At 38.9% G+C, this 25749-nt stretch overlaps 1 protein-coding gene across 1 annotated transcript in view; it reads right to left on the bottom strand.

Annotated features, from left to right (window-relative positions):
* The window catches only part of LOC112977190 (collagen alpha-1(XV) chain-like), a 99607-nt gene that overhangs the window by 57202 nt on the left and 16656 nt on the right, over nt 1-25749 (bottom strand). The window contains exons 6-14 of the mRNA XM_026089235.1: nt 24051-24179; nt 23457-23483; nt 20866-20928; nt 16546-16623; nt 14341-14403; nt 11283-11408; nt 6221-6283; nt 3615-3650; nt 3257-3400 (exon numbers count right to left, since the gene is read on the bottom strand). Of these exons, the coding sequence (XP_025945020.1) occupies nt 3257-3400; nt 3615-3650; nt 6221-6283; nt 11283-11408; nt 14341-14403; nt 16546-16623; nt 20866-20928; nt 23457-23483; nt 24051-24179 (729 nt within the window). The remainder of the gene's footprint in view (nt 1-3256; nt 3401-3614; nt 3651-6220; nt 6284-11282; nt 11409-14340; nt 14404-16545; nt 16624-20865; nt 20929-23456; nt 23484-24050; nt 24180-25749) is intronic.

Here is a 25749-nt window from a genome sequence, read left to right as displayed (position 1 = left end):
TTATTCCAGGGCTTGACAGACTGTGCTTTAAGCCATTTTGATGATCTATGCTAGCAGGAAATGATTCACTTGTCTTCAGCTGCAGTTTTAAATGACCTAATGGTTTACTTCTTCTGAAAAGGGGAAATCTTGCTCTTTCTTCACTCCTCTTTCCTGCTCACAGCCATACAGTCTCCATTTTCACCAGCTCTGCCACATGTTGAATCCTCTGATTTCACCGTGAGTGACTTTAACTCACTAAAATGGCAGAAAATGAGCAATTTTTTTGGAGTGGGGAGAGTTTTCCACCATTTTAGCAAGTTAAATTGGCTCGTGGAAGGGTTGATGAAACACTGGCCTCTAGTGCATGGGATCGGCAGGCACACGCCACGAATGGCTGCAGATGGGAGGAGGAACATGGGGAAGGAAGTCGAATCTCCACCTCTAAGTGACAGCAAGCTGTTGTTTCAGCTTACCGTGGTTAGAGGACCCATACTCTTTGCATACTTGGCTTTCTGCTTTGTTAGTGTTTTGAAATGGCTCAAATCACCAAGGGGCTGATGTACACCAGTGACAGTGTAAGGAAAAGGGTGGGAAGACCACTTAGATCAGCTTACACTGCTATGAAATGACAGCCTAATGCTGAAGTTATGGAAGATATCAACTGATCCAGTGAAAAGGAGAGGTATCATTCTTTTCCCTCCTCCACCAACCCCACAATCACAAGCAAAAGGGAAGCAGCAGTGCAGAGTTGGGATCAGGACCTCCCTTTTGGGGGCTGGGGCAGGGAACAACTAGTCATTAGATTGGATCAAGCCCTTCCGTGTAATTTCACCTGAGAGTGATTGTTACTCAGCCTTTCATTTAGTTCCTCCATTGATTTTCAGCAGGTCAAGTATCAACAGAAGATCTGTTGAGATTGTGTGCTTGGCCTGTTCAACTAAACACTTACTCCTTAGGGTAAATTGCAAGCTGTGTTTCTGGGTCCTTCCTTCCCTTGCCTCCATTGTGCTTTAATTGGTCTGTCTCTGCCAACATTTTTCCCTTAAAGAGAGTGTTTGATGCCTGCTTTATACAACATGCCATCATTTTTGACATCTGCATGTTTTTAATAGGTAAACCAGGTACCTTCTGCAACTCAGAATGTTCTTTTGGCAAGCATAAGTGCCAGGAAATGCAGTCTCTTTCTTTCCCCAAAGCCATTTGGTTTTTGCACATAACTGATCACAGATGCTAACAAGTGCTAACAGGAATTTTTTTCAGAGACAGCTTTACAGCAATAAACAGACTGGCAACCAAAAGGTAGTGTAGCCTTAATGAACTGGCAGACCACAGTGCTGCCTTAACAGATGGCAGGGGTGGGCATCCAAAAGTTCAGCTAGAACTAGCAAGTCTATTAATAGTATAATTCCTTTCAAGAAAATGACAGCCATGCCAATGCTGCTTGGACAGGATGAAGCTTAGATGAAGCTAGTTGTTCCTGGAGTTAGAGCTGGGATCCTTCTGTATTTGTGTCCATCAAAGTGAGGACTCCCATTTTTTTCATCTCCTCCTCTTCTGATAACTTCATTCTCTGAGGCTTAGGCATCAGAAATGGCAGAGTTTTGCCGTAACCACCCAATTGCAGGGCATTTCTTTGTCAATGCAATGAGGCAAAGGTGGCTTCTCCTCAAATAGTGTGAATGGGGCCGGGTGGAGTAACACCTAATGCATACCTGGGTCCTCAAAGGACACAGCAGATGGATATAAGACAGAGAAACAATCACAGGTCTAACTCATATCAGGCCTAGGATGAAGATGAAGCTTCCCAGCAGTCCTGACCCCATTCCGAGCCAAGTAGGTACTGATTCGGGGGAGACTCTGTACCAGCTTTTACAGCGTGTGTAAGTTAATGCAATGGACTGTTTGTACACTTATATTTGATGCTGTTCCTTCCTAACAATTGCAGTGGTGGAAACTAAGAACTTGTGAGCTGCCTGAGAGGTTTTTTGTCCATTGAAATCCACTGATGTCAGTGAGATTATTAATTAGTAGTGTACAGTACTATTTAGTCAGATATCAGATATTGCAGTATGTCTCCAAACAAACATCAGTGGTCAGCTCTGTACTTGGAGTACTTGAAGTGTTTCTGTAGTAAACCAAAGAGAAATATAAAAGGGGTAGTGTTGATACTGGGAGAAACACGTGTACTTATGTGCAAGTAAAGTGGCATTTTTCAACCACCACCAGTTTACCACTTCAATTCTATACATGGACAGTAGTTTTGATCAAACATTGCTTACTCCTCTGATGAAACTGCCCTTAGTTTCTGTGCAAACTTAAATTATATCCTATGAAAAAAAAAAAAAAAAAAAAAAAAAGAAACCTCTGGAAAGATTCTCCTGAGTCAAACAGCTAAATTAGAAAACAAAAATGCATGGAAAAAGATAAAAGGGGAAGAGTCATATGTGAATGTCATGCAGGCAATCATTTGACAAAAATGTCAAATGCAGAAGCTCTTGTTGAACCTGAGTGTGCTCCCTTTGACTTTCTGTACTGCACAGTTGCTTTCTGCTCCAGAAAGATCATCTAAATGAGCAGTTCTCAAATGACATGTAAAACTCAGCTTGAGGTGACCAGACCTCATATTTGAAAGTGATGAAGGTATTACTTTCAGAAGTAAAATGAAGCATCTGGAATTCTTTTTTTTTAATGGATTTTTCTTCTGCTGAATCGAACAGACCATGAGGTCATAAATATCTAAAACCTGACTGTGTAGTTCTACCTTACATAAGTGACATGCCTAAACTAAACTTATGGCCTCAAAAATGACAGCATGGGAAAGTAGTAGCTTAAGCAGAACCTGCAGTTCAATTTTAATGAATAGTGGCAGGTGTCAGTGTATATTTAGATCTCTGCTCTAAATTATTTACATGAAAAAATGAAATGGTTTCAAAGAAGCTTTTCCTTGTAGTACGGTAGTAGCTTTGAACATTTGATTTTAGCAAATGATATGAGCATCACTAATAGCACCTGAAAACTGGTATTACTGAATAGTTTCATGAAAATTGCTTGAAGAAATCCATCACTTACATGGTCTAAGCATGGCCAATTATATGTCCAAATGCCCATGGGAAAAGGAATTGTAGGCTATTCACAGACAAATTTCAGTCTGGAGCAAATTAATCTGTCTGTGATCAGTATCTGTGATAGTTATGAGATACACAGATAATTACATTACCCATTCTCTGAAGGAAGTAGATACATAGTTACAACAAACCCCATAATAGAAAAATACCTCAAATCCCAAACCGTAGCTTGGATCCAGGGGTCCAGGAGGTCCAGGTGGTCCAGGTGGTCCTGGTGGTCCAGGTTTCCCCAGAAGCCCATCAGCACCTGCTTCTCCTTTGGGGCCTATTGATCCAGTGATTCCAATATCTCCCTAAAGAGAAAGGTCAGTCTATTGTTAAACTGGGCGTGCCTAAGTAGATGCAGATATGTGTTTTGGTGAACTGACAAGTCAGGTTTGCTGACTTCACTACGTTGCACAATAATAATCTTCTAGACTTCTCAGCCCTTTCCAATGGTAAATTATAAGTAACACGCTATATTGGAGTGATACTGCTCTCCCATAAAAACACTGTTTTTTTCTTTACCTTTGGACCAACAGAACCAGGAAGACCTTGATCACCCTGTAAAAGAAAACCAATCCTAATTATTTACAGTAAGAACATTAGTCAGGCAACAAAAACAAAGTCATAGTATTTTTTCTTAATTAAAATATCCATAGAACACTAGACTTCTTAGTTAAAAAATAGAAATTTGTAATTCAGGAGTTATAACAGCAAATGAATACCTCTGGTGTGGTATGAAAACAGGAAGTAATCTCATATTTCAATTATTGCTGCAAATTTTAAATGTCTGGAGCACACAGAATTAAGCGTTGTGGGTCACATCTTCATGCCTCTGAACTTATATGAAAAAGTCCTCATGGGCTATGATAGAAGCTGAGCAAAATGAATAAGCACCAAACAGTGGTAAAACAGTAACAGTGATTTCTTCCAAAAGCAATGGCAAAAAACCACAAACAATTGCACTCCAAGGCACAAATTGATTTTACGTGCCACTCTTCAGTGCATTCTGAAGGTTCTTCCTATAGTCCTCTCTGTGCTAGCTGGGAATAATAATTAAAATTAGATATTGCAATATACATTAAAACAAGGTTTTCAGGAAAGATGAATAGTAGAAATGGAAAAATCCTATAATTCCGAGGTGCTGGAGATTGTATTGAGCAAGCGCAAATACATAGTGCTTCACTTTTAATTAATTTTATCAAATATACGCAATGCAGAAAAAACAAGCTCAGTGAGAAAAGACAACTGAGCTTTAGTCCTTCTTTGGTGGATTGCGCCCTCTTTGAAAATTAAGATTTTATTCCAATTACTTCCCTTTCCACACTAAAATCTCTTCCTATAATCTGAGTTTAAAGTTCAGATTACTTCAGTTAGACTTCTGTTCTTCTTAGACTCCTCCACATAAAACTCAAACCACTGATAATGATGGGCACAAGTTTCAGTTGCCTGCTTTTTAACATTGTTCAACTCTACATACTGGCATTTTCTGGATACCTGCTAATTCCTATGTGTTCTTCAGCTCTGCCAACCTCAGTCTTTCAAAATCACGATTCAGATCTTTCAGTCTGCAGAGGCAGTATTAAAAAAAAATCTTGAGATTTAAAAATAAATAAATACATCAATATTCCTGCTGTCTAGGAGTTGATTTTTTATTCGCCTTATAAAATGTGAGTTTTTGATGTGCACTTGGGAGTGCGCTTTCAAGTTCTTGCGCATCAAGCTTGGTCTAGAAGCTTACTGGAGAATGAAATTTTCCTGCAGTCAGTTATCTTTGGAAGGCATAAAATCATAGAAACAGAATTGGTAAGGACCTTTGGAAGCCATCTAATCCAACCTACCCCTAGAAGTGGAACAATCACCAGCACCAGGCCAGGTCATCCATGGCATGTCTAGCCAAGTCTTGAAAACCTCCGAGGATGAAGAGTCCAGAACCTCTCTGGACAACCTGCGCCAGCACTGCACTAACGTCCTAGCAGACAAGTTTCTCTTGATGTCTAGCCAGAACCTGTCAAGCTGCAGTTTGTGACAATTGCTCCTTGCTGTATCATCTGGCACTACCAGGAACAGTTTGCCTTCATCATCTTTGCAATTGCCCTTCAAAGAGTTGTAGGCAGCTATTAGAGCACCCTTGGCCTCCTTTTTGCTAGACTGAACAGGTCCAGCTCCTTCAGTCTCTCCTCACAGGTCATGCAGTCTAGGCCTCTGACCATCTCAGTAGCTCTCTGCTGGCCTGTGTCCTTCTTCTCCACATTTTTCTCGAAGTGGGGTGCCAAAAAATGGATGCAATAATTTGGGAGTATACAAAAAGAATATCAAATATTCCAATATGTAGTTTTTGGTTCCATGGCAGCATAAGAAAATCTATCTGCTGGATGTTGTCATCTCCTGATACAATTTGCATTTTCCCACTCCTCCCCTTGTGGTGGCTGTGGTGCTCACCCAGTCTTCCATGAAGCCATTCAGTGCAGCAAGTCAACAGAAAACTAACCCACTAACTACTTTGCTGCCAAGTTAGCATGCTGGAACTTCTCACCAAGGGGTGAAATGAAGGCTGGAGCTACCACAAGTGTGGGAGGTGGAATAACTTGTCTGGGGGCAGCAGCACTTCAGCAGTCAGCAGTTAAGTGCACAAAACTTGCTGTGTCAGTGGTCAGCAGGCCTGCTCTTATATAAGTCAGGATGAAACGCAGGGAACAGATCACAACATCAAAACTTAAGTTATTCCAGTAACCCTTATACACATGCACCACAGAAAGAGTTTTCAGTAGAGAATAACCCCTAAGTTTGTGCCAGTCTGGACAAAGAATGAAGTTCTCTTTTGCTACAGACTCACCTGTATGAATCCAAATATGACTGGCTTTTTATTGGCAAATCATACTGAAATAGCTCATACTGCATTTTGAACATTGCATGCTGCAGAAAACAAGATTACACCCATCAGAGAATTCTGAGTTGCTCAATATGCCTTTTGGGGTATGTTCTAATATGCCATTAGCAACTGGATTCAATTAAAAAAAATTACTAAGCCAGCCAACATTGTATTGCAAGGACAACTATCCAGGCTTTTTTCAGCCTAGAGCTGACAAAGATTTCCCACTGGATTGGAGCAACATCAATGTTTAACTTACCTTATCTCCCTTCGGTCCTGGTGGGCCAACCATTCCATCAAGACCAGGAGGACCTTGAGGACCCTGTGAATGATAGCAAGTCTAAAGCAGGTGCTGTTCAATAGCCCTCCTCCCAGCACATGCAGCTGAGTATTTTGGATCAACTAATGATATAACAATATGAAAGACTGTATTCTAATGCATAGCAGCTAACACCATTAAATTTTAACATTAGTATTTCTTGTTTTCTGAGAGTTTGGCTTTGTACCAAAACATTATTTAAATATATTTAAATATAAAATAATATCAAATTATCATATAATACTAAAGTAAAATTATTATAAAACAATAGCAGCAGGTTTTGACAACACTGTACTACATGTGTGTGGCTGGACTCCACATGCACCTCAGCCATCCGTCCCTTTGCAACACCAATGCCAGATGAGAGAGAGCTGAGAACAAGTTGTACTGACAAAGTCAGAAAGTGGCCCCAGTTTTCCATCTAATGCTTCTCTCTAATTTTTCCTTTAAAAACGTGTATTCAGCTCTGCATCTAATTTCCTTTGCTGTTCCCATGACTGAGTACATGGTTGAGTGAATAGCCAGACAGGGAAAGAACTGGCTTTGGAGGGTCAACAAGTCAGTGAATACAGTTACTGGAGTCCAACCCACAGTAACAAGATATGCGAGAAAGGGAAGAGTTACATACATATTTGCATGCTTTACATTTTAAAAATTGGGCCTTTTAAGCCTTTAATTAAATTTACAGATGTGCAGTCTGGCCTCTGAGAATCATTTATCAATTTATTTATTGGTCTGTTTTGGAGGGGTAAATAAATGGGTTGTAGAAGGAGAGAGTAAAACAATCTTTTTCTCTGGTATTTTCAGAATGGTCACAAAGGCCTCATTTTCACTGCTGTCCTCACTTTTTTTACTATTTTTGCCCTTCGGATGCACCATACGTGATAGAAAAGCTGATTGTTTTTGTTATTAAAATATAAGAAATATTTTCTGTGTGTCTGAACCCATTTTCATACTGTATTTTGTCATGATTGCATAGACAGAGAACAGGTAGAAGAGAGGTTGAATTTTATCACTGTATCTCATGTACAGGACCTGAGTTGACTGGCTAAATGTGCTTACTGCTTTCTTTTTTTGCACATCTTCACTTTTTTTCTTTCCTGTTATTGATTCCAGACATGTCTTTGTAATTTCTCAGAATCTTTATCTAAATAACAAATAATATTCTCTTTTATGGGAAAATATAGGCATATTTTAGTCATATGGTCATATGCGGACTGTTTCTGACAGTAAGCATTAAGGTGCTAAGCACCTTATTTTATTGAAAATTGATTATCAGTTTTAAATATGTGAACACCAGGAAATAGCACTGAGCTGTATTAGAGAAATGAACAGAAACCTTTACTTATTTTCCGAGCATACTATGGTTCTGAGAAATGTGGCCAAAAAGAGGCACTGTCAGGAAAGGTCACTCCAGAATTTTTTACAATGCTTGATACTCTTCCAGCTGTAAGATGATTTGACTGTTTTTAAGTTAAGCCAGTCATTCAGTGTCAGACAAATTCTGCTAGAAATAGCTTACCTTTAAATCAATTCAAATACAATGTAAACTTAATTAATTTTTTGGAAGCTAAAGTAAGGAAAGACAGGCCAGACACTGCATTAATGTATAAAAGTGCCTTTTTCCTAGTTACATTCTGTAAGGTCTTTTGCTCATGCTTGAAATAAGACAATTGGCACAATTAAGTATCTATCTAAGTCACTGCAGTACTGTGTTTTTTAGCACTTGCTGTTCTTTTAGTGTGAAATATTTACAGCAGTTAGTGCGAAATATTTATGGCAATTAGTAGTGCATCTTAAGAAAGCATTTGAACAAGTTCCTTACTATTCCCCCAGAATGCTGTAATCTTGAAACATTCTTGGAAATCTAGTGACATCTGGTGTGCTCCCCAGAGTCAGGTGAGAATCTCAGCTTTCAACAGAAATAACAAGATGCTAACTCTTTTCGTTACTGTAACAAACAAACAAGCCCACAAACATGAAAATGTGATTGAAGAAGATAATAAATTTCACAGGTTAAACAACAAATAAAAAGGACCTAGCCTGATCTCAGTCTCATAGGTTCTCAGCCAAGCTTATGATTTCGGGGGAATAATAACCTGACAATAAACAAACAAATAAATAAAGCAAGCAAGCAACCTGTGGACTGGAGTTAAGTTCTGTAATGAAGACAGCAACCCATCCAGTGCTGGCCTAGGCTGTGCTCAGACCACAGATGAGCTCCTCATCTCCCTTCTCTACCAGCGAGATAGGGCCTGGCATATAGTAAAGGAGCTCCAAAAACTTGACTAGTGCAGGGAAACATTTCATCTTTGCAATCACTGCAGAAAACATCTGGGAAGGGCTAATAGACCATGTGTACTGCAGGATGAGCAAGGCCTGCGGAGGGCATGCTAGGAGTGTGGCCACCCCAAGCAACACTGGAGAGCTGCTGTCATTTAGTCAGTCCTTCTGGAGCTCTTTTCAATTATACCAGAGGCTTTTCAGGCCTTCATTTCTTAATTAAAGTAATTAAGAACAGAAAGGAATAGAAAAATGGTTTCCTGCTGTCATAGCCCTCAGGTTGTTAATGGTGGTTTTCTTACTAGTAGGGCAGGTGTGCTCTTGGTACAACCTTTTGTCCTGTGCCCCACAACCTCTAGCCCAGAGATTTCTTCCCTTCCAGGCATCTGGCTTTTCTTCCAAGGAAACCAGGGTACAGGAGGATGGAGGTGGAAAGGAGATGGAAAATAACTGGGTCCTATCCTATTATGCTGTCAGGATATGACAAGGTCACCTATCCAAACCACAGAATTGTTCCCAGGCCCTACAGTTTAGACATGGTGAATGTGATCAAAACCACTGGAGTTCCAGGCATTCTTAAGGATCTTCCCTGCAGGAGGTATCAGGAGTGTACTAATACAGCTTGTACAGGTATTGCTAGCACTATTGTCACGGCAGCATGAGGTTCAGTGCAGGCCAGCCTTGCTGTTGGTTTTGCAACTGGCAGGCATTGAGCTCCACACTGCTACCCAAGCATTAGGGATTACTTTCAAACTTACCTGGTGGCTGCAAGACCTGGTCTATGCTACAGAAACTGCAGGACAAATATGTCCTGGTGGATCTTGTTGCTAGATCAGAGGCTAACTCTGCAAAGAGCACTCAGAACAAACCATCAGAAACATAATCTTGCTGCAGTTAGCTGCATAAAAGAATTTAAAAATTCATTGATAATTTTTAGAAAGCAAAGGGTTAACAAAAGAAGGGACCGTGTTTACACTACACTAATTTAAAACATGTTGGATATTTTTCTTCAAATTTAAGTCAATGGCACATTTCTAAAGATCTGGATCGTAACTGTTAACCCTGGTGTCAAAGTTCCTTTACGCAAGCAAAGAAGGCCTTCTTTCCTGAAACATGTCTGTAAAGAGCTTGGAGCAAAAATATTGCTTTTTGATTCTACTTTTATAGGACCAACTTGTTTGACCTTAGTGAAACATCTCATTACAATTCCAGAATCACTAATTGCCTCCTAAATCACCTGTAAAATCGTAAACTAAAAGGGCATTTCAGTGAATAACTGAACAAATACTCTAAACACAGCCAAAGCATTTGAGCATACATTTTAGCAAACATTCAAACTGTGTGTAGTTCAGCAACATAATAATCCATGTACTGCTACATCCTCTATACTCTATCAATCATAGATTTAATTTAGACAGATTAGTAGGGATACAGTTTATTCTCAGAACATACCTCTTGAGACTTCAAAGTCCAAAACTGCATTTCCAGCCCCTATTCAGTGGACACTTCATCTTGGAAGGGCCTAAAGCCTGGGTCAACAACAATTAGTGATGTTCATACTCCCTTGTAGCCTGAGACTGTGAGACCCATCTTCTTACAGAAAAGGGCTAGCTGTCAGGATAGGGCTTGGAGGTACTGGATGAAAGGACCTCCCTATAGCTCTAAGTGAGATATCATACAAACAACTCAAACTACTCTCAGTGTTTCCTTATTGGCTAATTCAGGGCTAATTACATCCTCAGCTCTTGTTTTTTACAGGCTTCCCATGTAAGTGGTCCTTGGATCTCATTTTAAAGATTTTCAGGTGTCTAATTTCTCTCTGCCCAAGGATATTGGGTTCCACCTTGAAGGCCAGACACTTAGAAGTTTAAAGTTACAGTATTCACCTTTTTTGTGTTTGGTATTATCCTCTCACTTGGTTATCCCCCAAAATTTGACACAACTGAGATGCAGTGAGATCTACTCTTTAATAGGTGTCACCACTACACTTCTCTAATATGTGTTAATTACACTTTGTCAGCTGCAGCAAGAGTGACCTGCTTTGATGCTAATATGAATATATAGATCAAATCTAGTCCTCAGAATGTCTGCTACTGGCAAATGGTTGATAGGGGCTGAAAGAATGATTTTTGCTATAAGATCCAGAGAGGGCTCATAGAGCTGATCAGTGCGAAAAACTGTTTTTCTTCATTGAGAGGCACTTGACTGGGAGTTTATCAATAAATACAAAAAATTCAAACTTTTAGCAACACTTTTTACAGTAGGACTATGTATGTCCACAGGATTAAGTGTTTCTGCCTAACTGAAGACAAGGTAGGAAGACAATGCTGAAGGAGGAAAATTCAATTTGTGCTATAAATTGCCTTCAGATTATGAAAGTGATTTAGCCAACTTCATTTTCCTGAAAACATCACATGAAAAAAAATCCTTAGCTTTATTCAGTGTTGGTAAAACCATCCTTAGCTTTTATTCATTCTGGTCCAGATTCACCAGTATTTCTCTGCCTAATCTTCACCTTGCTGTGGAGTAATGTGCTATTGATAGAGAAAACTAGACATAAATTTTTTTATTTTCCAGAAAAATCTGCAAAAAAATCAGCATAAAATCCAAACTCTACAATTAACAATATTCTGCAATATTGTTAAGAATTATACAGACTGTAAGCCTTAGCATTTCTTGCTGGAACAACATTAATCTTTGTGCGCAAGTGGATACTCACTTCAGGGCCTGGTTCTCCAGAAGCTCCATCTTCCCCTGGTGACCCAGGAGGTCCTATGTTTGAATCAGGTGCTGGTTTTCCTGGAAGACCAGGCAATCCTGGAGGGCCTGGTGGCCCAGGAAGACCCTGGATAAATCAATAGTATTGTTAGAAAGCTGTTACTGTTATAAAGCCTTTTAGTTCTCTCCTGGTCAAGTTCATTTGCTTAGCATACATGGAACAGATAAAGCTCACAGAGAATTTTCAGATGCATAAAACTCTCAGCTTGGGCCACTATCTCTCTTCTGCTTCATTCAGAACCAGTTCTGGTTTCACAGATACACTCCTTACATAGGGTCATGCTGACCTCCTCTATGCTTGCTCTCTAAATTGCTCCTCCTCATAGCACACAATGGAAGGAAGTTAAAAATCGAAAAATTGTCTGCTTTCTGTGATCCAGTAAAGACTGTAGAGATATTCCAGTGACCACATAGTGTTAATAAATTTAACCAAAATGAAATCAAGGGACCACAGATTTCCAGATTTCCCCACTGATTTCCAAGGGCTTCTCCATGCTATTGCTGTAGCACTGAGAAGCTGTATTCATGGTCAGGACCTGACTATGCTTGGTGCTATAAAAATGGCCTCTGCTCCAAAGATCTGTCTGTATGGCCATAAGCAGATCTATTTAAATTGAACAGAATGAATGAAATGCATTATTTTGTGAGAAATAGTATGTTTGCAAAATTCCTCTCTCAAGTGCAGGCCCATCCATAACACTGATCCCTTGTATTGGCAGGCAAACATCATGGACATTTTGAAATTTAGGGGCATGGGCCTGCAAGGCAAGTAACTCTCTAATTCTGCCCTAGTCTTATCTGCAGGATTCTGCTAGGAAGCTGATCATCTTGGATTTTCAGTACGTTAACAGAGCCTTCTCTAGGCAGCTGCTCCCAGCACCTATGCTAGCTACCTCTGTCCTTTAACTATATAGGGCATCTAAAGAGTCTCCTAATTTTGGCAAGTTAACTAGCTTTCAACACATGACAATTCCCTTCTGAAGGGCCTTGGGAATAAGGTAGTCAGCACTTTGGCAGAAAGAAGAGACAGGAAAGAAGTCTTGAGGCAGAAATCAATTTGGGAGAATGAAGAATATCACTGAAATGTGTTGCAGAATGGAGGCTCCCGAATATAGCATTCTGGACTTCATAGTTTAGGAAAGAGGCATTCAGGGATTTCACTTCTCAGGAAGTTTCATTATGGATGAAACAGGCTCTAATTAAAGCATGGAAAGGTTCTGTCCCAWAGATTGTATGAAAGATTGTCTCTCAGTCTGTCCAGAGGGATCAGTAAAAGCCTTCACATTTAAGTTTCTTCATCTTCTGCCACTTGGCTTCTCATTTTTCTAACAGTTCTCCATAACTGTAATATTTCCCTTCATCATTATATTTCTGACTGGTTCTCTAGACAGAAAACCATGTTATTTGCAACTCATTTGACAATGATCAGAAACAGATATTTCATAGTTTACTATTTGGATTTTCAATAGGAACTAGGCAAAGCTTTGTCTGGTTGGTTGTCTACAGATAATAAGTGGCTGAAGTGGCTCAAAAACAAGACAAAATATACAAAGTAATTCCAAAGTGTATCTGGCAGCAAGTTCTAGTTAATTGATGTCATCTTGCTCAGGAAAGGCATCCTGCATTGTTCTGCGCAGGATACATATAAGGAAATACAGTCTCTCCTCTGAAAAAATAGTCCAGCAAAAACTAAGTAGAACCCTCCCACCTCCAAATGTTTCCTTTGCCCCTCAGCTGCTAAGAAGCAGAAACAGAAAAACAAGGCAGATGTTCCATTTTTAATCCAGAGCCCTGCTCATCCAAGTACTGGCTCTCAAAATATGCCATCCTTCTGCAAAGGAAGCACAAGACCAATGCACCATTTCAATCCATAAAATAAAGCTTACTTGAGGATGTTGACACATAATGCTAAGAGTGACAAATTAAGCTACAATGTTAAAGCAGTGCCTATCCTCCTACTTCTACTGCCCTGTTCCTGGAGCCTGCTGATCCCAAACACAGTTGAACAGCTTGTGAATCAGCTCTAACTGCTGCATTTTACAGCACGGCCTACTGAAATGAACTGAAATTGATGCTGAATTTCCTGAATGCCATGGCTGTAAAATTAAGTGGTTTAGCTGATGCAGAAGCTATACAAGTTCTTTCTGAAGCTGAGGTGGCCATCTCCAGGAGAAGGATGAAGTAAACATCCAAGGCAGCAACTGCTTTGGCTGTCCTAGCTTAACCTGTAGCCAAGTGTCTCAGTAGCCTGAGGCTCAGGTTTTACCTGGGATGAACACTCCTTCCTGACATCAGAAGTCTGATGATACACAGTAATTCACGTAGGAACGTGCATCAAAGCTGTAATAACTTTTGCTGAATCAGAGCATTTCTCTCTGCTATCCAGCCTTGATGTGACAATGTTACATTTCTTCACAAAGGCAAGGATACAAAAAAGTGCAAATGGCCATCAAAATGGATCAACAGTGGAAGGTACAGTGTGAAGTATTTCATATAGGCATGCATATTTTTTTTTAAGAACAGGTTCTCCAAATTAAAATAAGCAATGAATACTATCATTCCCATCTCTCTCATCTTTACTGCCTTCTCAGAATCAGGTTAAAAGCATCTACTCCTTTAGAAAAGTCCTCTTGGCATTATTTCTTTGTTGTCCTCTCCTTTCTCACACCCTACATGTATTTAGGCCTTTCCCTAATACACTGCAGTTGTGGCAGAGAGCTGGGAGAAAAAGATGTACTTCTACTGGACTTTTCTCTTTGGCTTTCTTTGTCTTCCTTCATATCATAGCTCAATTCATTTTTTCAGATCTTGGAATGAAACCCCAACAGTTCCCTGCAAAGAATATCTGAATGCTGTGAATTAAGCGTGTTCAATAAAATGACATGATTTGCATTGTGAAATAATATCACTGTCAATGAAAGTGGACCTTTTACAACCTGGATGAGTAAAATAAAGTTCCTCATTATGCTAATGAGAAAAAAATATCAATATATACTTACTCTTAAAATCTCAGTCTCTCCATCAAGGTCTCCAGAACCTGATTCTTCAGGTTCCAGTATACTCTGAAATTTGGAGAATTTAATTTTAAAATACTGCTTCCAAAGACAACAGATGAAAACATCTCTCATCAATGACTGCAAATAACATTATGGTCAGCATCCTTGCAGCAGAATGTTGCTAGTGAAATAAATTATACCTTTGAATTTCAACTACTGTTTTGTGGGTCCAAAGACAACAAAAGCATTTCAGTCAGATTTTCGGTGAGTTTCACATGAGTTTATTGTGTAGATACTGAGCTCCATATTTACCTGCAGATGCTTTACCAGTGCAGTGACAGTAATTCTGCAGGATGTAGGTGTCATTGTGACTGTGGAAGTGGACTGAAGACTAAGCAATATTCCAGACAGATTTTAACTTTAGAAAGATACCTATCACCATTAAGGATGTCCTAAAATGTGTACCTAACAACTTGTTTTCTTCATTCCGCATTATTTCCTTCAATGTGCTCCCTAGTTCAAAAACCAAATTATGACACTCCTACAGCTGAGATCTGAAGAGAGATTTTAAAAAGGGAAAATAATATACTAAAGCATTTTCTAAAATACTTAATTAGAAAAACACTTTTTGGTTTTGCATCACAGTCTGGCTGTACTCATCTATAAGGCAATTTCATGGACTCAAACTTCTTCAGCTTAGATTCAAGCCATCTTTCTGTATGATGGAACATATACAGAAACATATGGAACATATAGTGTAAAGTATAGTCAGCATGGATGATGCAAAAGTATTTTTAAGACTCTAAAAAAAATCATTTTCATGGAAAATTTGCCATGATTGGTCTGAGTAATATAAAGGAAAGTGAAATGAAATCCAGCTATCCATTTTTTAAATTGCAGAACTTAAAAGCGCTATAAAAATGTTATAGAACTCATAATTTAAAAATTAAAAGGAATAAACCAAGATGTCCAACAAACAATTCTTGGCAGGTGAAATACTACTTTTCTACATGTGTGAATTCTACCACATTTAAAATGAAATAATGTCAATTCATACAAAAGGAAATTAATTACAGATGCTTCCCATTGCAAATCCCTGATGAGTTTCATAGCTGCGTATGCTTTATAAACTACAGCTCAAAGTATACAGAGAGCTAGTATCTGAATCATCTGTAGTTTCAAAAGCTCAGGAGTCACCAATGCATTTCCTGGTTGCACTGAGACTTCTTTCACTTCACCCCAGAATAAAAGGCTTCGAAGGTTACTATCACAGACAATAAAAAAAGAAAAAAGTGGTGCAGGACCAGGTGCTCAGCACTGCATTTACTGAAGTGGCCATAGAGTGTGAAAAGAGGTATGGCGGGAGCATCATGTCCTGGTGATCTGCAGCTGCCTCGTTGGTCTCTTGAATTCACTATCAGTGGAGGTATATTTAAGCAGCTCTTCATAGCAATATTACTCTATTTTGTGCTATAGAAACAGATAGAAATAATTCAGCAGACCCCAGTATAGCATCAGTTTTGTTCCCTGGAATATGCTACAGACTATGTTGTGAAATACTCAGAACACTTAGTGTGACAAATAGTTTTATTTTAAAATCCACCACAGGACTTCCACTGGTGTCAGTGGAAACCATATCTATCTGTAAAATCAGCTCCAGCAACTTGAATTGAAAATCTAGATGAAGCTTTTTCTCTGGCTGCATACATACGTCTCCTTGTGGAAACAGTGGGAAAAGACCATGTACAGAGGAGAGATGCATCTGAAACATTTTCTTTTACATTTTCGGAATATTGAGCATGCAAAATATGAACACTTTTATCACATTGGTATGTGTTGAAGTATTTAATGACAGAAAACCTAAGTGACTGTCAAACCATTTTCATATTCAGAATGGGGAAGAAATGAATAATTCAGTTTTATAATGTCTTTTTGATGAATTTTTTTTCTCTTGTTCTCCCATGTACTCTTGCTTTTGCACAGGAGAGCAAGCACACATACTTGCTTTTAAAAATGTGAATACTTGTATCTACGCAGATTAGAGTATGCACACACTTAAGCTAGACATTTATTTATGTTTCTGCCTGAATGTTTTAGAGAATGTGGTGATCTCTGTGGCAAGCAGGCTACCTTCCCAGTCAAAACTTATTTAGCTTTATCTTCCTTTGTGGCAAGCCAAAATTTTGACAAAGACCCCCTAACACTCACAAATCCTCCAGAAGGAGCAAATGGTCCTGGGGGTCCTGGTAGTCCAGGGAGTCCTGGAAATCCCTCACCAGGATCACCCTAAAACAGGAATGAATATGAATCAGCAAGGGTTTGATCATGTCAGCTTATTGTTCCTCCATAGCAGGGTTTTTCAGAATTAGCTGCAATCTCTGTGGAGCTGTAGACACAAGAAGCAACAAAAGTGTCTGCTTAGATGCTATGAACAGAGYTAAAGCTGTTCGTTTTTAAGACAAGCTCCTAAGAAAAATGACTTCTGCATTGTCAAAGAAAGAACTTTTTCCTTTCTAACGTCTCTAATGAATATACAAGCATTCAGGCTGCATCAAAAGCATTAGACATTACATATTTCTTGCCAGAACTACATTTTACTATGTATCACACATTTTCAGCATACATTATATGCCAAAAATAAATAAATAAATAAATAAATGGAAAGAGTGGTCACACAGTGGTATTTAATAGATACCTTTCTTCATGTTATTGCTCCTGTCATACTTTTTCCAAAACCAACATTTAATGATTATTTTTCTATGTGTTGACCTTTATCTACTGCCAAGACAATAAAAGTACCGATTCAGGATTGTCATTTTTTCTCATAATTACTACAGTCTCTTCTTCTCTGGCATTGCTTAGAGTACCTCTCACCTTGAGGTCTGTTCAAAGTGCTTCTGCTTAAGATATTTAGGAATTGTATCAAAATTTCTGCTCAACTCCAACTTTACCTCACTCAGCTCAAGAGCTGAGGTTGTGACTCAACATTTGGAGTCCTAAGTTGAAAGCCTTTTATAATGCACCTTTTCATTCTCAACGATCCATGTCTTTTTTTCCGGAGAATTCACTAAGCCAGACTTGGCCTTTGTGTTTAGACCCTTTTGGAAGATGGATGTGTCTCTGCATCCCCAAAACACAAGGCCAATGATATCATAAATACCTAGAGGACCAATGTGAATAATATAAAATGCCATGCTTGCTGGATGTGCATGTTGTTTTCATTGAATGATTGGCCCTCATTTCATTTCATTTTTTTAATGCTGTGTATGCATCTAAAAGTGAAAGATTCCACTTGCTTTTTACATGGTACCTCGGACAGATGGAATGCCAAGAGAGGTAGATATAGCGCCCACCTCTCCCTCCCTAGCTGTCTCACATTTCTTGACTTTGGCATTCAATAACTCCGGTTCACAGCTGTGAGGAGTTTCTCAGTGTGAATTTTGGATAGTCTGCTTACATGGCATTCCTGGTTTCAGGGCAGATGTATGTTTATAGAGAAGGGAGGAGCTAGTAACTCTTTGCTCGTATACTGGAGCTTCTTTAGCCTTCAGGAGTTGGAAGTTCAGCTTTCACTCCACCACTGCTTGTACATAGCAGGCATTTCTGCTTATCCATCTGGAGCCTGCAGAGCTGCAAGAGGTGATTTGCCTCCCAGCTCGCAGCAGGAGGAGGGAAACCAGCCTGGCTGACACTGAACTTTCTTGAGGGGGTGGAAGCCACAGAAAAGTTACTGACTCTGTTTACCAGCCTCTAGAGATCTATGCTTTACCCTCAGTCCTGCCAATCTGTTATCTGGGATTACATCTCTTTCCACTCATATGAGCATTTTAATTCCATTCTCTAAATTAATATATTCAGTCACAAAGCAGGAAACACAGAATTTCACCTGCCTCTTGGTCAGAGGGCTCTTTGTGTTTGAGAATTCATTAGATAAATGTATTCATTCATTTCTTTGTTCCCTGTGGCTTTGTCAAATGGTTCCTATAGTGATACTTCAGTCATATTCACAGGGAGTGTGTTTAATTAATCTGGGGTTATTTTCACTGTCTGTCAGCATGTTCTTTTACAGGTGATGTTTATTTGCTTTAATAGAGCCTTTGCTTTCTTCAGTGATCGTTCCATTAGCTCCTGTTAGGGTTTTGTGATTGTTTTTGTGCAGTTTCTCCTGCTTTGCATGTATTATAAGGAAGAAAAAATTCCCAGTTTTCACATTGGGATCACAGCCATATCTAGAAAGCCCTAATTATATGCATTTCCAAGGAGCATCTCATGGCTGTATCTTGCACTGAACAAAGACTACAGTGAAAAAAATGACAACCAACCAAGGATAGCCAGCTCCCCACCTTCCACTGGATGTGGCACTATATTCATTCCCAGYTTTCCATCCTCAATGAGAAGAGCCAGAAATAGGCAGGTGGATCCTGCTACTATTCCTCAAATTATAAATATTATTATACTGAAAACATTCTGGCTGTCTTCAGAGAACATAGCTGGTGTGAATATTTTTTGTGTATAGATCAATTATTTATTTTTTGCTCACCTTGCCAACATAACAGACCTCAGGAAGTCACACTGATTGGGATCATGAAATGATTTTCCGGACAACTTAAAATTAAAAAATTATCCCACATATGTAAAAGAGGACCAGAGCAGTGTTTTCTTCTCCTTCCCACTTTCTGCTGCAGGAACCGGATCTAGCTAAAATACACCCAAGAAAAAGCTCAGCAGATGAAGCTGTCAGTGTTCCTTAGTGTTTTTCAACGTATCACTAGGATTTTTAACACTTGTAAAACAGTGCTTTGCACACATTCACTAAATTATTTTCACAGTACCACTTTGAAGTATCCCTTGAAAGTATTAGTCCAGTTTAAAAAATGGAAGATAAAGTTTAAGACGCCTTGACTAAAGTAGCCATATATATAATCAGGAATTGACTACAGGAATCTTTTGCTCCCAGATCTATGTCAGCTCACTAGGGATAAACTGCCTCTTCTCCTGCCAAAATATTGTCCTTAATTATGTCTATTCTGCTAAACAAGGCTAGGGACCATTCTTTGGTCCTGAGGTCAGCTGGAACAGACTGGCTTTGTTCACAGTACGTAACACTTGGCCCTAGACTTCCTTTCAACCCTATGTTTTCAAAGCTAATACTTTGTGTGAGGTTCTTTTGGTGCAGTGAACATGAAATAACATGAGAACCACACTGCTGCCCATCAACATGATCAGTGTTGGAAAGTAAAAAGCCTACTGGGATAGCATTGGAGGAGCACATAGTATGGACAGAGACAAACTATGCCCAGTGTCATCTTGCGGCATGTTGGGAACAGTCACTGACCCATGGTATCCCTGAACCATGCCCAGGCATAGTCTGGGAGAGGTCTAGCTGACATGGGCCAAAATGCTGTCAGGGAGCATGCTAGCAAGAAAACAGTATCAGCAATCCAGTCAGTCCCTAGGCTGGTTTTATTTGTCAGTGTAGATGTAGCACTTGTTTCTGGAGGACATAATGGTTGCCTAACAATAGTTGAAGCTGARGCAATTGCAAAACAACACTTCTGCTGTTTTTGCCCTTTGCTCATAAGTAGAAGAAATGTAAACATCCCTATCTTGAAACTGACTCATGTTTGTTTTGTTCTAACTAAAAGCGGTCTGGCTTCATGCTGAGCATACTAGCATGAATTATTAATGTTGGTACCAAGTGTCCTGAAAATGACTGAAGTTTACAAGTGTGACCAAAGCAGATTTCCTATAAATTCGGGAAGCTAACTGTGAAATGAAATTTAGGCCATTTTTTTCTGCTCTTTCACTGTGTGATTGACAAATACTATAGGGAAAATTAAGCCTCTGTCAGAGGGGCTATAGTAGTTCTTCATGCAGCCCAATGACCTGTCATATACTGGAGATGAATTTTACCTTCTAAATGATTCTGGCCTCTTTTGAATTGAGTACATGAGCTTTATAAGGGTTATGCTTTGTGAATTTATGAATTGCTTTGGTAACCAGTTGAAACAAATGATTAATCTGGCCCTTGAGCTAACTGGCTGAATGCCAGTTTTTTGTGGCACGCATGCTTTAATGATAGATTAACCTATTATAGCTCACTTAGCTCGGAATAGATACAAGTTGTTATCTCAGATTTCATTTTACCTCATATTTCAACTGTGTTCATTTCATGAGATTAGTATGAGTGTAAGGCTGCTGTTAAATCACTTAGCCAGTGAAGTAAGTTGCACAATTATACATAACTATTGGCTTTTCTTTATTAAGTGTTAAATATATTTAACAGCTCTTCTCTGAAAGCCCAGCTTTTTCTACTGCCTAAGTTTTCCATTTTCTTGAAATATCCTTATGGTTCTGTTACAACTGGCCTTTATGCAGATGCATGGGTGAACAGCAGGATGTTTAAATTCTTCCTGTGATACCCTATTATTTATTGATTTTTTTTTTTTCCTCTGAGTGTACCAAATTAAGGCATGGCCAAGCATAAATGGTATCTGACTGATCATTGGAAACTAACAGGACACATACCTTTTCTCCTTTTAGGCCTGCTTTTCCTTTCATCCCTGGCAACCCCTGAAGTCCTTTTTTTCCCTAAAAGAAAATATATTTTTAAATTAGACACCATCTTTTTCATAGGTCAGACAGACCGCGCATTTAGTAATAGATGCTGGATGTAGTGGTGCTAGATTTTAAGCACTTGCTTAGATGCAATGGGAGGAGACACGGAAGTAAGAGCAGCAGCTTACAGCTCTAAGCAGCTGGCAGTGCACAAAATGTGTTTCTGACCACATCTACTCTTCCCACATCGAAGCAGCAGTGAAGCCTGYTTGGGGGATGTGGATGGAAACACTTGGCAGGCTGTGTTTAGATTTGATAGGATGCCAACTGGGTGGACCACCAGCACTGATGACAAGTATTTTGAAAACTATATTCCCTTAGAACAAACAGTGACAACTCTCTGTGAAAAGCCCTTTTCAAATTCTCTCTTAGCCATTTATATATCTAAGAGGCAAGAAAGTCCTCATTTATTCCACAGTTGCTAAATTTGCTAACAGCAGGAAGATTTCAAGCTAGAATTCTGCCTCTTCCCTAATAACTTTCAAACTATGAGAAAATGGACATTTGGAAGAACTCTATTTTTAATTTCATACTGGAGTGATGATAGACAACAGAGAAGAGAACAGTAAGATATACTGGTAACATACTACTGCAAACTGCTGCCCCGAGTGCAGCAAATCATGCTACTGAAATTAGCGTGTTCCCAGCTTCTTCTGAAATTCTTCTTGCCCTGACCTACCTGAATACATTTGGTTCCTACTGAGTCGGATGCTTCCTGAGGACATGCACTTGACATGGGATGCTTGGTATTATGTAACATTCGGTCCCATTTTCTGTTCTAAGCTCCAGTAGTCAAATTAGTCCCAAATAACCTTTCTATATATGTTCATCTTATCTATACATAATACGCATATACTCTTCCTAGACAGTCTTGATCACAGGCTAGAAAACGGCTACCAACTTTAAAGTCAGTGCTATTATAAAGTGGTGCTATTTATGAATTGAATTAGAACACTGAAAAAGACTCAGAAGACAAGTGAATCTCAGATTTATTTTATCCAATGGCATTTTGGGAATCAGGACAGCTCTGACTATGGACTCCGCTGCTCAAATCTTACTATTGTGCTCATTTTAAAGATTGGCTATACAAACTTATTATGCATAAAAATGCATCTGTAATACTTGAAACTTTTTTTTCCCCTTATTATTTTTTTCTTGGGTAGTTACTGGTATCAAGTTTATAGCAAAGTAGTGATTTCAGACATGTCCAAGTATAAACCTAGTGTGTGCTAATTTCATTGTTCAGTGAAGCCTCATCAATCTGATAGTAAAGTGGCACAGGTATATGCAAGACTGGACCTCAACTGCTCATCAACAAAACAGTATCTATAAAAAATGCTGGACAATAGTTGATTTCACAAGATATGACAAAATTTCTATGACAGGAAATAGCATTGTTTGCTTTATAAAGAACTATAGAGACAAAACAAACATACCCACAGGTTACTTTGAAGTACTGTTCCTTCCTTTATTTTCCTAGCAGAAAAAATAATTGTTTTGGCCTGAACACCTTCGTACATTTGAAGAATTTTCTATAAGACATTTTCTCATTGTTTGGTTTGAAAATGTTCTGCTTGCATGTAGTCAGACTTCTCTTAATAAAGAAAATGTAAATCTCTTGTCCTAAGACTGAATGATGATACATACCCGGAGTTTAGGCTAAGTATTTGTAAAAACAGCTAAATTTCTCTGAGTACATCAGTGTGTGCAGATAGCATTCATGCATGAGCTGAATTAATAATGAATCCCCTGACCATTGATTTATTTTTTGAATATTTTAAAACATACTAGTTTCATTTGAGGCTCACTTGCAGGGAGTAGGAAGGGACAGGAAGTTTGCAGCAGTGGTGCATGGAGGTATGCAAAAGGAAGAGCAGACCTGCTAATGATGACAGCCTCTGGATGGGAAGGTCTTAGGGAGGGGGAAAGATGCAAAAAGTGACAGCAGCAGGTAAGTAAAGGTTGCTTTTCCAGTATGGAAACAAAGAATCAGATGGGTAGAGGTAATTGGGAATGTACAGATGGGGTAGTTTCTGCACAAGAATTGAGGAGAGAGAGAGGATCATGTGGAAAGTTAATATCGGCTGATGTTAGAATCAGGCAACATGGGAGTATGCCCTTATTGAGGGGCAATGAAGCAGTTCTTTGCTCTGGAAGAAGTCTGAGTGTGACTTCTTTTTGCAGTTTCTCTTTGCAAAAAACCCCCCACCTTCCCCGCCAGTGCTGGACTCATTGTAGAGCTGCTTATGATAGGTCATGCCTCTTATTTTCTTTGCAAATGGGAGACCATAAATTTCTCTTATAATTCTGGGTGCCCCTCACTTGGCAGCCTGAGGGAGTTAACAGATGGGCTCTGTTAACTACAGCACCAGCGCTACCTTCCAAGAAAGCACCTGGAGAAAGCACTTGACTGCTTAAGCTTAAACTTAGCTGAGTCTCTGATAAAAGATATTGTTTTTTTTTTTCTTCAGTTAACCAAAATATTTATAAAAGGTACTTACTGGTAACCCACTTTTGCCAGGAATGCCCTAAAATAAAACATTTTTGTTAGAAATGTAAACAAAACATTATTACAAAGAAGAAACAGGAGAAAAAAGCAATTAACTGTAGCTTGATGTATCAAGCTGTGAGAAAATTGGGAACAAATTGAGTAGAACTGGGAACAAATATTATGTTACAGTGATGTGGTCTGTTTTGCACCTCTGTTTAATTGGATATATCTTGTATTCTTGATCAAGAAGGACAGGAAGTATAAAACATTCTGGACAACCAGACGCCACTAAGGGTAGGGAGCTCTGAACATGTTTGAACGTGACCACTAGGAGGGTGGTACAGCAATGCAACAGGTTGCCCAGAGGGTTTGCGGAATTTCTGTTTTAAGAAAATTTTCAAGACAAAACTGGACAAAATGGTTAGACAAAACCATGGCTAACCTGATCTAGTGTTGAGGATAGTCCTTCTTTGAATGGGAAGTTGAAATGGAGACATCTAGAGTTCCCTTCCAATAACATGATTTTATGACTCTGTGTTCCTCTATTTGTCCAAGTGGTAAGGGCTGGAGAACTTGAAATGTTGACTCATCAGACAATACTCACAGGCTGACCATCTTGGCCAGGTTTTCCTGTAGCTCCAGGAGGTCCTTGATCTTTTTTCTGCATCTCTTCTACTCCTGGCCCTCCTGGAGGCCCTGTGGGCCCATTCTCTCCTTTCTGACCTTTCTGGTCCTGAGTAAGCAAAATATAGAAAATATATTACATTACTTTTCCTATTTTTCATTTTCTTTTTTCTTTTTTTTTTCCTGGAACCCCTATTCTCTAGCAAATTCACAACCCTGTTAGGCACCATACAAACAATATATTGCATTCAACAAAGGCAGTCTGTATTAGAGATCTTTCTGGCAAGTAATAAATTGCTCACCGAGCTGAAAAGAAAGAGAGATAGTTACCTAGATGCAAATGAGTACAATCTAATTTCATATTTGTACAAATAGAATGCAGTGTCAATCAATAATGGATATAACTACATCTGAATAAGAATAATTTCTCAAACTCAGTCTGTATGGGAGAAAACTGTGAAGATTAAAAGAGATGTTTAAGAATGCTTTATCAGATTCCCCTAAGAGCTACAACTCTAGCAAAAGAAGGTTACATATCCAACTTGGTTAAAAGAGAGGGTTACATATCCAATTTGGCTAAAAGGGAAAGTGACAGAAGATAAAATGAGAAAACTGATAGCAAAGAGTAAAAATGGGCAATAAGCAAGAGCAAAAAATTGCTAAGCATCCCTTATCAATATTTGGCCAGCAAAGAGTAAGAACTATAAAAGGAATAATCTCACAGAAACAAACTAAACTCTTCCAATGGTGAACAGACATAACATTTGATCAATTTTTGTTCTGTACTTTGAAAAAAGCGCCAGGATTTATTCACTTTTTTGACAGCAATGAGATAATCTCTGTTCCATCAGTAGCTAATGTAACTAGGAGGGATGTAATATAGTAATTATTCAAACACTTTAAAGCTAGCAGGATGACAGCTTTCAGCAAATAAGTTGTTAACTGATTTTTTAAAGAGTTTTGTGAATCACCAGTGCTGAGTTTTGTTACCAGGAAAATTCCCAAAGACCAGAGATAAAAAAGGAAAAAGGTTAGGTGAGAACCTAATTAACTAAGTTGTGGGTAAGATCATAACTTGGGTGAGATCGCAGGATGGTTGATATAGGATGTCATCAGTACAAAACCGAAGAATGAACACACAATGAATGCTAAATCAACAAATTTTTGTTAGAAAACTGGTTTTGTCTGACAAACAAGTCAGAATTTTCTTTGTTATATGTGGTTGATAAGAGCAACGCTATTGATTTGACTTTAGTGACTTTTGCTTAGGGGCCTTTGAGTTCTACATAATGCAGAAAAAATGCTGTGCCAAATCACTGTGGCCCATATTAATTGGATTACAAGTTGTGTAACTGTTAGAGTGAAGAACTGGTACAACTGGTACTCCAGGAGATGGGGCCACTTCTGCTATGCACTCACAGAGGCAAGTTTTTATCACAGTAAACAGGGTTTTTTTGAATTTTATAGAAGATTGTTCATTAGCATGTTGTACAGCCATCTTGAGTGTCTATGTAATGAAAAGGATGAAGAAATTGGAATAAGTTCTAGAACAACTTGTACAGACGACTACGTCTGGCAAAACTACCTGTCACAATAGATTTAAGAAACTCTTTGTGTCACACTACTTAAATCAAGACTGGATTTTTATATATGATAAATAGCTCCAAACTGAAACAATA

Source organism: Apteryx rowi, unplaced genomic scaffold (genome assembly GCF_003343035.1).
Source record: "Apteryx rowi isolate R43461 unplaced genomic scaffold, aptRow1 scaffold_802, whole genome shotgun sequence".
NCBI classification, from domain to species: Eukaryota; Metazoa; Chordata; class Aves; order Apterygiformes; family Apterygidae; genus Apteryx; species Apteryx rowi.
This window is presented reverse-complemented; position numbering and strand designations above follow the sequence as displayed.